At 45.0% G+C, this 12,265-nt stretch overlaps 2 protein-coding genes across 4 annotated transcripts in view; both read right to left on the bottom strand.

The window, feature by feature from the left end:
* Nucleotides 1–4,358: 4,358 nt before the first annotated feature.
* LOC105544575 (zinc finger protein 64 homolog, isoforms 3 and 4-like) lies at nt 4,359–10,138 on the bottom strand. Its single transcript, XM_011987129.1, has one exon. It carries the CDS (start codon nt 8,285–8,287, stop codon nt 7,508–7,510), a length of 780 nt encoding a protein of 259 aa, XP_011842519.1. The 5' UTR covers nt 8,288–10,138; the 3' UTR covers nt 4,359–7,507.
* The window catches only part of LOC105544576 (zinc finger protein 827), a 174,983-nt gene continuing 169,144 nt past the window's right edge, over nt 6,427–12,265 (bottom strand). For 2 of the 3 annotated variants that reach the window (XM_011987130.1, XM_011987132.1), the window contains 3 exons: nt 11,734–11,911; nt 9,820–9,852; nt 6,427–8,327 (listed from right to left, as the gene is read on the bottom strand). In XM_011987130.1, coding sequence (XP_011842520.1) covers nt 9,837–9,852; nt 11,734–11,911 — 194 coding nt within the window. In that variant the 3' untranslated portion in view covers nt 6,427–8,327; nt 9,820–9,836. Of the gene's footprint in view, nt 8,328–9,819; nt 9,853–11,724; nt 11,912–12,265 lie in introns of all 3 variants that reach the window. The other variant, XM_011987131.1, reaches the window with a different exon arrangement.

Raw genomic sequence — 12,265 nt, 5'->3', positions numbered from 1 at the left:
ATTGTCTTTTAATATGAATCCTAGAATAATAAAATTGAGGACTTTCCTTCTGGGTGGTCCCACACATACATATTTATTATGTTTCTATCTTCATTATGTATGTACCTATGCATTCTTTATAAACACATTCTGTGTATCCATGTGGCCATCCTATCCATCAGTCCATCTTTATCCCAATCTTCCATTAGTAATACAACTGCTAGTTGTGTGTCAAAGACGGTAAGAAACAGAGAAAACCCCTATACTGAATGTTTTAATTTTCAATTATCTGTTATGAGTGCAGCTACTCCTTATCCAGTCCCATGTTCCTGGGGGAGTTATATGCACAAAGGAGATGCCAGACAAATGTAATCTTTTTATTCCTAGTTGGAGTAGGGCTCACAACTCCTTTCATGGTGAGTTTGGACCTAGGAGAGCCACTGGGATGCCTTTTGCTTGGGCTTGAGGCTGCCTGCAGAGGCCTGGGTGGTAACTTGCCCCTATCAGCCCTGTTTTGGCTCTCATGTGGCTTTCCTGGGTCAAGGAGGCTATGGTGGAAGGCAGCACACAACCCTCTCCAGTGGCTTCTCCCTAAAAAGTCCTAGAAGAGCTACATCCCGTCAGAGAAATAAAATAAAAACACCCTCAATAAGGGAGGACTGTAAAGAGACCCTGCTACATGAATGAGAAGCCTTTGCCTGCCTCTTAATGTGCCAACTCCGCCATTTCTTAGCATCAGGACGCAACGCTGTTCTTGGCTCTGCCCAAGACCATCAGTCTTTCTCAGGAGTAGGGGGCCAGGAGAAGTGCTTTGAGCTAACCCAGCAGGATGGGTGGGTAACCAACATTGACCTAGAGGCTAAAGACATGGCAACATTCACACCAAATATGATCATTGTATTGGATACCATTTGTTCCTTACCTCACAGACTTACCTTATTCTACCTTTTGCTGTAGCAACCAGCTCGGGTCAGATGTCATTGAAAGGATCCCCTCTCAGCTTCACCAATTAGCTCTTGCTTCCTGCCCAGGGCTTCTTTGCCACCTCAATATTTAGTGTATTCTTTCATTATGCTAAAACTCAATAAAATGTTTCATTTTGCTTTCTATAAGAAACCATTTACTCTTCTACAGAAAACATCTGAAAAGTGGTTGTCAGAGCTCAGTGGTCACAGTGGCACTGGTGACTTTGAGGAGGCCGGTAGCAATTGGGATGGGAAATGGAGGGAGAAAGGTGGAGAGATGAAAGTGGGCAGGGCAAAGCCTCTCCATCTGGCAAACCCCTAACTCATCGAAGCAGATCAAACAGTTCAGTAAAATATGTTTAAGCCACCCTCAAGATGACTGCAGGCAATCCAAGCATGGAGATTTGGCTTTAACCAGATGAGGAAAACTGTAAGCCGGGTATGGTGGCTCATGTCTGTAATCCCAGCACTTTGGGAGGCTGAGGCAGGAGTATCACTTGAGGTCAGGAGTTCAAGACTGGCCTGGCCAACATGGTGAAACTGTGTGTCTACTAAAAAATATAAAAATTAACTGGGTATGGTGGCATGCACCTGTAATCCCAGCTACTCAGGAGGCTGAGGCAGGAGAATTGCTTGAACCTGGGAGTTGGAGGTTGCAGTGAGCCGAGATCATGCCACTGTACTCCAGCCTGGGCAACAGAATTGAGACTCTGTCCCAAAAACAAACAAACAAAAAACAGATAAACTTTAGATCTCCCTACCTGTGAAGTGAGCAGAACAGAAAAATATTTTTAGTCATTTTTTTCCCTTCACTGAGCCTGTTGTGGCTTGAAAATGTTGAGGTGCGATTTTTGCTGTAACTGCCTTACAAGGATTCTGCCTTGCAACCATCTCTCTTTCAAAAGGCTTGACTTTTTCTTGTTTACAGCAAGTTGTAGAATCGTAGTTGATTATATGTTATATTAGAGTGGGAAGGGGCCTTCGAGATCATTCAGTTCAGCGGTTCTTTTCAGAAGATGCTTAATGGTATGTCATAATCACACCCCTAGTTTGTGTCTGAGCCAGGTTTGTAACTCAGGTGGTCTGACTCCAAGTAATCCAAATTTTCTCACTATACAGGGTGAAAAACCACCTGTAGGGAACTGTGTAAGGGGAAATGATTTTGAAGTGTGAATTGAAGTAGATTCTCTGCTCCGGGTTTAGAATTCTACTGAAAACCAAGAACGAATGAACTAATACTTAGCTGTGCGAGAAAGGAATTCCAGGGGGATACAGCAATTGGTTTTTCTTTTCCCTTTTGCACCTCCTATTAATGTGAGCAGGATCTGCATTTTCCTGTTTTACAGATTCAACTACAAAGAAAGAATGATGAACAGAAGCTCTACTACTTCATAAAGAAGAAGAGGCCTTGATTAATAAATAACCTGACACCCTTTAGATGTTGCACAGGGAAAAACGGAGTGCCCCAATTTCTGGGAGTCACTGTACTTCACTTACCCTGGGGCCTGTTTTACAGGCATTTGCCTGCTTAGTTAATTGTAGTTATTCCCAAAATAAACCCCATTTTGTGTGGGACTCTTCTATTCTGAGGGAATGATGTAAGCAAGAATATTGGCTGGAGTATCTTGAATATCTGTGATGGATGGCTCCTCAGAATGAATCCTAAATCTCCAAGGGACCCCTTTTATCTTGTGATTTTGCTCACAGGTTCTAAGCTGCTGCTGGGAAGGGTTCCAGTTCTATATTCTCTGTCTTCTGGAAGCACTGATGAAATCACTCAGCTGCTATCCGCTTCCATCTCTCACTAAGCACCTCTTGGCTCTCCTTCGTCCCCACAGACTGAAAGCATGGAGGTGACTAATGAGATGTGTCTTCCCCTTCAAATTGTTCACAAGTCCCACATGACCTTTGGCAGGCAGGGATTCTACCGTGGTGCTTCTGACTGTGGATAAGGGGAAACTACGTGCTCACCACGGCTTGCTATTTCTCCTTGCTCCCGTGACCAGTGCGGCAGCTCTGTTAAATGGTCAGGCACGGTTTGTTGGTGGCTCCCAAACAATCCATCAGCAGTGGACGCATTATAGAAAACATGGCTTTGAGTCTTAGCTTAAACTATATTTATGTAGCGTGACAGTAGGAGAAATATCTAATTACGTGCTTGGATTACAATTCAAACAAAGGCCTCATGACTGGCTTGCAGATGCCGGGGTCCACACACCGTTTTCCAGAGAAGTCAAGATGGGAGAGGGTGTGATCTGTTCTGTCACGAACAGTTCTGTTTCCAGACCATTTCTCCAAGTCACTGAAGGCCCATTTCTGGGGAAATGATTACTAAACTGATGATTATTTTCTTTGTATTGCTGGCTATTCTCAACTTCAGGGAAAATGTAAAGTAGCTTTGGAGTTTAAGGAAAAAAAATGTGTACACAAAATGAGAAGCCACATCTGCCTGTAGCACTAGCAAAAATCAAAGAAGTCTGGCTTATTTCAACACCGGCCACCTCAAAACCAAATTAGTATTTGAATCAAATTAACGTATTTGACTCAATCACCTAAAAAATAGCTGTTGGATGAAAAAATAAAAGAGAAAATAGTGTCTAATTAGTGACTGGCCATTTTCAAAGTGGCTTCTCCTACATTATCTCATTTTTTAAAAAGTAAATTTGATCTTTTTAAATGTTAGAGTGAAGTGGTTCACAATTGCTTGAAATAAGCAAAGGACATTATATTTATAAGCATGCAAATTACAAACCAGGCAAAACAGTCTCTTCTGCTGCTTTATATATTTTTGTCAACCATCATAGATTCATGGAAAGGTCTCAAATAGATAGAACAAAATGGATTTTAAAAAATTGTTTGAACTTAGCGTGTTTTTCATTTCTTTCTCTCTCTGTCTTTGGTCTCAGTTTCTTTCTCTGGTACCTTCTCTTGAATGGTGAACTATTATTACTTGCATTTGGATAGATTATTATTTAGTTTGCAAAACATACAATTTTTCCACTCATTAAAATCTCATAGTTGCCCAACTTCATTAAGATAAATGGAATTATTCATCTGTTTCCCCCCTTTGGCTATGGGGTCAATGAAATGATGTTAAGCAGGAGAGGATAGGGTTGGCAAACACTTTCAAATGTCACTAAGTAATTTCAGGAAGGAGCTGGCCTGTCACTGTCCTGAATGATGGATATGCTCTTAACCTTAATGGCCATTAAAGATGTACATAATAACAGTTTGCATTATAACCATCACTGTTCAACACTTGAATTTTGTGACAGTTAAAACTAGGAGTGGACACTTCTGAAATCTGATTAAAATACACTGAGAAGTAAAAAACGGAACAAAGCAAGACAAACAAAACCCTGAGACTAACAAGCAGTCAAGGATGGCAAATGAAAAAAGAAAAAGAAACAAGAGTATAGCCAACTTGTTTTTTTAATTAGAGTATATTATACTTTCAAACTGGATACACTAGAAATTGGCAATGCAACATAAGATGCAAAGGAATATACCAGTTACTGTCAAAATGACCCTGTACAGCCTTGTAATGCAAAAAGCTTTATACAATACAAATTTTCAGTAATGTACACAAACCTTGACAGTATGATCATCTGAACATAATATGAAGAGTTAAAAAAAGGATAGAAGAAAGAAAGTGCTGAGAACCCTAACTGCATTACTATATGGAAAAATAAGCTAGTTTTCATTGAAGAATGCATAGTGACAACAATTGAAGTTAGTTGGTAGGTGAATTTCTCAAAGATGTTAGTGTTTTACACGGAAAGGATATCTATGGAATACATCCTTCCCTGAGTATCAAACTGCAAACCAAATTCAGGGGTACATATTTTCTAGGGTGGAGTCTGAAAAATGCTGTAGATTTTTTTTCTTTATTAATAACAATAATAATATAAAAAGTCAAACAAACTCCAAACACACCTTTTCTCACTCAGAAAACTTTTATAATTTACCAGAAAGATTGATGACTCTTTCCAAAGTGCTAAAAAAGTTGCCCAATTATATTAAGCATGACTAAGTCATTCAAATACAAGTTCAGTGGCAAGCAGTGAAATGCATGGCATTTGAGCAGTAAACGTCTCCTTCTTTCACCCCCTCTTGTTCTTGAAAGTTTCAATCCTAAGACCTCCTATTGCACAAGTGGCATGCTGTAAAACCTATAGTCCGAATTGTCAGGGCCACCCTTTCAGGGTTTTAACCCGCTGGTGCTTGAGTGTGATTCACCTTTTCTACCAGCCTCTGTGGGATCAGTTTAGCCCTCTTTCCTGTCATCACTGAACTTGTAATTTTGAAAACACATTATTAGCCAAGTGGCACATTCTCCATTATATGGGGATAAAGACATGACTCGAAAACAAAACAACCCAACCCACCCATAAGCCCAGTATTCTTGGAGTGTATTGTCCATAACTATCTATAGTGTCTTTTATTGAGACATTGATGTGGCGAGGTTGAACATCGTTTCAAACCCGGCCGAGAGCAAAGGTCTCTGCTGGAGAATGACTGAGGGTTTGGGAGCTTCCCGCCCTAGCTGGTTTGGCCTCCCTGTCCCTGTGGGCATCTCCTTAGTGTAAACAGATTTGCCAGGGCACCGAGCAGGCTCCCCATCCATGGCGGGATGACTGGCAAAGGGAGGTGTAGCATACCTGCTGGGTGTGGGGGAGAGGGGCTGGCATGGAGGGGACTGAGGAGACCATGGTGTGGACAGACAGTACAGTCTTCGGGCTTCCTGGAGAACTGTACTAATTCCCAGGGAGCTTTCAGCAAGGCAAACTGACTAGAGGAAGAACATTAGGGATGCTTTTATTTTCCCCTGGTGAAACAGATTTTTAAAAACCCCAACTCTTAGGATAACACATGATGGAAAACAGCAACACAGTAAGAAAGTGTTCCTCCTGTACACCAGTTCTCCAATAGATAAATTAAATATATAAACTTTTATATTCCAAACTTCCCATTATTATACAAAGAACATTTCTTCCTGCTCTTTCAGCCTGTTTCATACTGGAAATTCTGTTGTTTTAAAAATACAAGCAATGAACATACTCAGCCAAAGATTTTTTCCTTTTTTCTTTTTAAATCACCCATTACTTTTTAAGATTAGCAAAGGGCTTTACAACCAACCCACACCTGCTTCCTGCTGCAATAAAGTGCTGCACATAAATTGCCATTTTAATGACCACAAAATAAGAGCTTTTAAATAAGTATAAAGTTAGCCTCCTAGCAGGTTACATCTACCAGGCGTTAACAAAATGGAATACAGAATTACTAATAACATGGAGGATACCGCGATATAGCCAGAAGACCGGCAAAACGCAATGGAAACTTGTCAGGGGCATAAACTGAACCATAGGACTAAACAGCACCTTTTTGTTGCGTCATTATATGTCAAAGAGGTTGTGGCTAAATCTTCAAACATACAGTCTACTCATTCCGTAAAAAAAAGGTACATTTTCTTCCTTTCTACTTTTTTCAGATGAGAAACAAAAACTAGTGCAAGACCACAGCACTGTGCAAAACTGCCGTTTCTTTTTTTTAGTCTGAGCATTTATACCCAGAATTTATCCAAACCCCTTTTAATCTCCTTGGCTGGATTTATCAACCATAAATTTTTTTCACTCATACATTTCTTTTTCCTGCAAACAAATGGTAACCACTGAATTAATACATCATATATATATATATAATCTGCCCTTAAAAAATGATGCACTGTGTGTGTGCACCGTACACATTTGTCTATGTGTGGGCACACACACAAAACACACTTAAGTTCTGTGATGTTTGCTGCAGTGCTGCAAGATATTTCTTCCAGATCAGTCACTCGATTCCTCGCCTCTTCATCGCCAGAGAAGATCTGAGTACAAGGTCTCCAGCGCTCTGGTGGAAATCTCCAGCAGCACTGTAGATGTCTACCATTCCTTCATCGACTAAGCACCAGGCCCTACCACTCTGTAGCCGTCAAAGAGAGAGGGAAAGGTGATGAAGGAGCACAGGGAGAGACTGTCGTGGATGAACAACCCAGGAGGGAAAAGAACGTTCATCGCTGTTAAAGAAGCCAGTACAAAGAATGTGCAATAGAAATGTCATGGCACACGACACACGGCTTTCTCTTTCAGAATCCACAAACGCCCACACACCACATTCACCCAACAGAAAACCAAATGCACCAATATATAAGCTTACAAGTGCTGATTGCTATTAAGGACACTCTCTTTAGGGTTTAACAAGACAAGATTCCTTTCAGAGAAAAGTACGGAGAAGGGCTGAGAGTGGGAGTGGGTGGCTGGGGAGGCATGCCTCTGAAGGTAGAAGTATGCAGTAGGTCACCTCTCTGAAGATTGGATAAAGCAGCTTTCAGGTCAATGCAATAGGTATACACACAGAGCCAATTCTCTATTCCTTACTAAAGATATACAGTACACATGTTTCAGACCCATGGGGGTCTGTAGGTTTTGCAGCAACATACACCTGCTGGGGTTGTGTTTAAGTTTTGTGGGTTTTTTTTTTGTCTTTTGTCTCTTTGTTTTTGGTACAGAACATGGCTGCCCTCAGACAGTCTCTGCTCTTTCTCTCAGTCCCAGATAGGCGAGGAAGGAGTGTTTGGGTGAGGGGATGCTGGGAGGCGCAGTCTGAGGTCGGGGAGGGTGGAATGTGAGATCCAAGTGGTTCTTGGGGTATAACATTGTCAAGGGAATGAGATGGGCAAAATCTGAGTTCCGGTACTTGTCAAAGCGCAAAGGGGAGCCGTTGAAGGCCAAAGCCTTGAGTGCCAGGTTGGGCTCTGAGCTGCTGCCGTGGGCTGCTGTCAGGGCCACGGTCTGCAGAGCCTGGGAAGCGGACATAACCGACAGGGGAGACAGGAGATTCCGGGAGCTCCCGACCACCAGGAGCGGGGCCCCCGGGCCGGCCGGTTCCTTGGGGGCTGGACACAGGCCCTTCTTGTCCTCCTCGGGGCAGTCCCCACTCTGGTGCTTCTTGACGTGGCGGCTGAAGACGAAAGGGTGTGTGGTCTTGAACAGGCACTCTTCGCAGCTGAAGGTCTGGCGTGGGGCGTGCTTCAGCTTCTTGTGCAGGTTGAGATTGTCCTTGCGCTTGCAGCTGTAGCTGCACTGGTCACAGTGGAAGGGCCGCTCCCCGGTGTGGACGCGCACGTGCTCGATGAGCTTGTTGGCGGTCTTGGACAGGTAGCCGCACTGGTCGCACTTGTAGTGGTTGCCCAGGCGGTGCTCCCGGGTGTGCGTCTCCAGCTCCAGCTGGTTGGCCTTCACCGTCTGGCAGATCCGGCACTTGTACTCCATCTTGTAGTGGGTCTTGAGGTGGCACTCCATGGCAGCGGGGCGGTTGGTGGAATAAATGCAGAATGGGCACCTGCCGGGGGAAGCAACGCAAGGCAGGTTCAGCCGGAGAGGTTCGGAGGCAGCCGCGCTTCTCCCCGCCTCACCAGCCTTCCCTCACACCACCCGCCAGTGTCTGAGGCCTGACCTGCCCAGCCCAGCCCAGCCCTTGCCGCCTCTCAGGGGTGGAACGGCCCTTTTTGGCTCTCCCTGCTGACAGAGCAGTCCCCGCTGACAAGCAGCCCTGGCGAGTTCCGCTCAGCCTATTCTGGGTCTCCCGGCCGATACAGGCAAGGCCAGCCCTCACCAAGGGGAGCAGAGAAAGTGCCAGGAATCAATTTGCTGGTGCTCCCCTCCAGCCCCCGCCCGGCCCCTCGGAGCCCTCCCCACTCCCGACCAGACAGCGCAGAGGTCTAAACCTCCTGACCTCCCCTCTAGATGGGAGCAACACAAAGAATCGACTTTTCATGCACCACACCAAGCACACGCAGAAAGGCTAAGAGGTTTTAAAGAACAGCTTATAGGGGGAGCGCTACCTCCAGCAAACAGAAAGTCACAGGGGTCAGAATCGTGCTTATTAAGGGGTTGTTAGGATGAGAAGGCCTGTGTGTGTATCTCTGTGTGAGTGTGTGCGTGTGTACATATCTATGTACTCGTAAAACATATCTCCCTGCAGGACTGGCTCTTTGTCAGGAAAGGAAGCTGAGGACTATGGCAGGGGCATGGGAGGAGAAGGAAGCCCACCCAACGGCCCATCTGCTAATGAGGAAGGGAGGAAGGAGGGAGACAACTGCTATCTGGAGCTCAAAGACATTATTAATACATGATTATGCTGGAGACAGGATAATAATCCAACTGGATTGGAAATTCTCAGAGGGCAGAACCGTATCTTACATTTCCTCTGCATTCTCTGCAGTGCTTGGTAGAGTAGTCAGCACATGGTAAGCACTCAGGACATACTGGTTCATTATTTGAGTGGTCTCTACAGGCAATTTAGGTAGATTCTGGAAGGGCGGATGCTGGTCCCATCTCCATCACCTTGTCAGGCTGGAGCTGGATACCCTAGCCTGGGCCTCTCTGTGGCTCAGTTTCTCCATCCTTTGCGGTGAGGCTATGCTACCACCAACCCTCCTGGCTGTCCAGAGGGGCCACGAGGAGTGGTGAGGCCATGTTAACAAACTCCGCTGAGCTTCTCTTTTAGAAGCTGCCAGGCTGGAGTCAGTGGCATATATGAGAACTGTAGCGTGTTTGCTCTCTTTCCACAAAGAATGCAAATGCAAAAGTGGCTGCCTCAGCTCTTGCTTGGCTCCTGCAGGGCAGGGCCCAGGAGTGGACTGTCCTCGGAGGGTCTGGAGAGGTGTTCAGCAGAGCCCAACACAACCAAGTGCACCGTGCACGGCCTCCTCAGCGCCAAGCTCGCCGTTAGCCTTTGAACCTCAGCTCACAGAAGAGTGCACACGAGAGAAATATAAAGCCCATTCCCAGGTCAGGTGCACACACAACCCCTACGCCAAGCTGGGCCTTACCTAGAGGAGTCTGAAACTCACCACTGTCCTGAGCTACGGCAAAAGAAAAATAATAGTATAATCTTATTTGATCTGCATTATGAACAGGATATAGAGTACAAGCAGTTCCATCACAGAAAAGCAATTTAGACATCAGCAGTCTGTTTCATTTTAAGGACATTTCTGTGACCCACAGCTCAATCTTTCTTTCACTGCTCAGGCAAAGTGCTAAGGGTTTTCCGTGCTCCCGTTATTTTCTTAAAGACACTCTCTCAGGCAAATTAATTCTCTGATATGGCAAAGGAAACAAAACAAAACAAAACAAAGACTCACTGTATAGCCAGAAGGCATTATCAATTTTTTCAAAGTATTCTTCTACTTGGTCATCCTAGAACATAAACTATTACACAGGGGACGGTTAGCACCGCACGGGAAGTGTCTGTACCAGCAAAAGCATCAGAGTTCACTGTGCATTCTCCCCAATGGCTTCAGAGGCTTGGGACTTTGGAGGTCCCTGAGGAAAGGCGAACTGGCAAAGCCACAACTGGCAGGGGCTGCAATGTTCATGGGTGTGATTGGGCTACTGGGAAGGGCAGTGAGCACTGGTCCAACCATAGAAAAACATGGTTCTGGTGTTTCTTTTTAAAATGAGAGCACACAAATATTTATAAAGGGACAGTGGGAACAAACCAAATCACATCCCCAAATAAGCTCTCGCTAGGCATTTTCCATCTACTGGTTTCCTTGAATTATAATCACCCCCTCCCCAATCCCTTCTGCCCTCCCCTCCCCCTCCCTTCGAAGCACCCCCATGAGTGAAACAAAATGGAGTTCAACGGTAGGTCCTGTTCTTCCCTGATTCTCCTGTGTGGGGGAGTTTTTGAGGAGGCAGGGGCCTGGGGGGACCCAGCCTGCACTGCCCCCAACACTCCACTCCCAGGGTCCTTTCCATCTCTCTCTTCCTCAGCCATCTGGGGGAGTCATGCCACCTCTCTGGCAGGTTGCGAGTTTCAATGATGAACACGTTTTAAAACAAAAGGTTTTTTCCCCCTCGTGTTAAGTAAATGTAATTTTTCATTCAACGTGATCGTTTAGCTGAGAATTAGTAATTATGCCTTGAAAACTGTGTCTTTCTGTGTCCTCCTACCTGTGCTGCTTTCTCTTTACCAGACCCTAAGTGCCTTGTGAACAGGGACTCTGATTTCACCGTGCAGATTAGGTAGTACTAGGACATACATTTCTTGAGGGTGGAAATGGTGTTTTATTCCTGTGTGCCCATTAGCACCTATTATCAAGCCAGACACACAGTGTGTTTGATATTAATTGATTGGTTTCACTTGAGACCAAAGAGCCTCTTGAAAATACTGGTTAAAGATGATGCTCGTTGTCTAGATCTTGGGAAGAAGACATCAGTATGTTTGCAGGAGGACCATGAAGCACATGATCTTTTCATGAAAAATGTTGCCTCCTGCCTGTTTAAACTGTCCAATTTTGGAGGATGGGGTGGTTGTAATGCTTACTTAAAGGATATGTAGGAAGCCATCGGAGAAACAGAGATGGTGAGTCTCGGTGACAGTATGATTTATGCTTGGGGACACTAAGCCCTGAGTCCATCAAAATTAAGTCTGAACAAAACTCAGGCAGTGTAGGAGGAGTCTGTTCTTGCAAGCTGGGTTGTTCCAACGTGTCTTTTTTCTTGCTCTGAATCCCGGGATATTTACAAAATGGATTCTTCTACTGACATCTGTTGACACCCTAGGGGCACAGGGCTAATTCAATCCAGCTAAAGGCAGCAGGGGTTCCTGACTAACTCCCCTCATACCAAGCTTCCCTTCTCCATGACTCCCAAAACCTTCATGGGAAGGGACAGGGTAGGGAAGGGGAAAGGGTATTTAATAACAACGCAGTAAAAGGTTCTGTACTTGCTTTCCTTACTTGAGCCCACCGGTGGGGACAGTGTGGCATTTCTTATGCTCCAGCAGCTGTTCGGGGGTCTTCATGAACTTATGGCACACATCACACTCAAACATCCGGGTGATGAGGTGTATCTGCAGATGACGCTCAAACATGTTCTTCGTCTTGCAGACAAAGTTGCAAAAAACGCATTCGAACCCTGCAAGGACCGAAGCTGGGTATAGAGGTGCACAGGGCAGCGGGGAGAGGAGGGCAGGAGTGGAGCCAAGCTCCCCCTTCCTCGCACCTCCTCAGACGCCTGACAACTATACCCTTCCAGGCACTGTTCCCCATATCTCCGTGCAAAAAGGAGTTAAATGTACAAACATCAGAATCAATGTCACCCTCCCCATCCTTCCACCCCATATTCGAATGCAAATTAAGCCAAAAGAAATGCAAACTTTAGGTGAGGCCCAGTATACTGCATCCTGGGCCTATTATCAGTTTCTGACATTGCTCCTGTCCAGGGCTTATTCTCAAGAATAGGTCATCCTGGGTGCAGAGGGTTGAGCAG

Source organism: Mandrillus leucophaeus, unplaced genomic scaffold, assembly GCF_000951045.1.
Source record: "Mandrillus leucophaeus isolate KB7577 unplaced genomic scaffold, Mleu.le_1.0 Scaffold301, whole genome shotgun sequence".
NCBI lineage: Eukaryota > Metazoa > Chordata > Mammalia > Primates > Cercopithecidae > Mandrillus > Mandrillus leucophaeus.
Note: the sequence above shows the minus strand (reverse complement) of the source record. Positions and strands in the feature narration are given on the sequence as shown.

Excerpts from the sequence above, each read along its gene's own strand:
- LOC105544575 (XM_011987129.1), bottom strand. The coding sequence starts at position 8,287 with ATGGAGTGCCACCTCAAGACCCACTACAAGATGGAGTACAAGTGCCGG.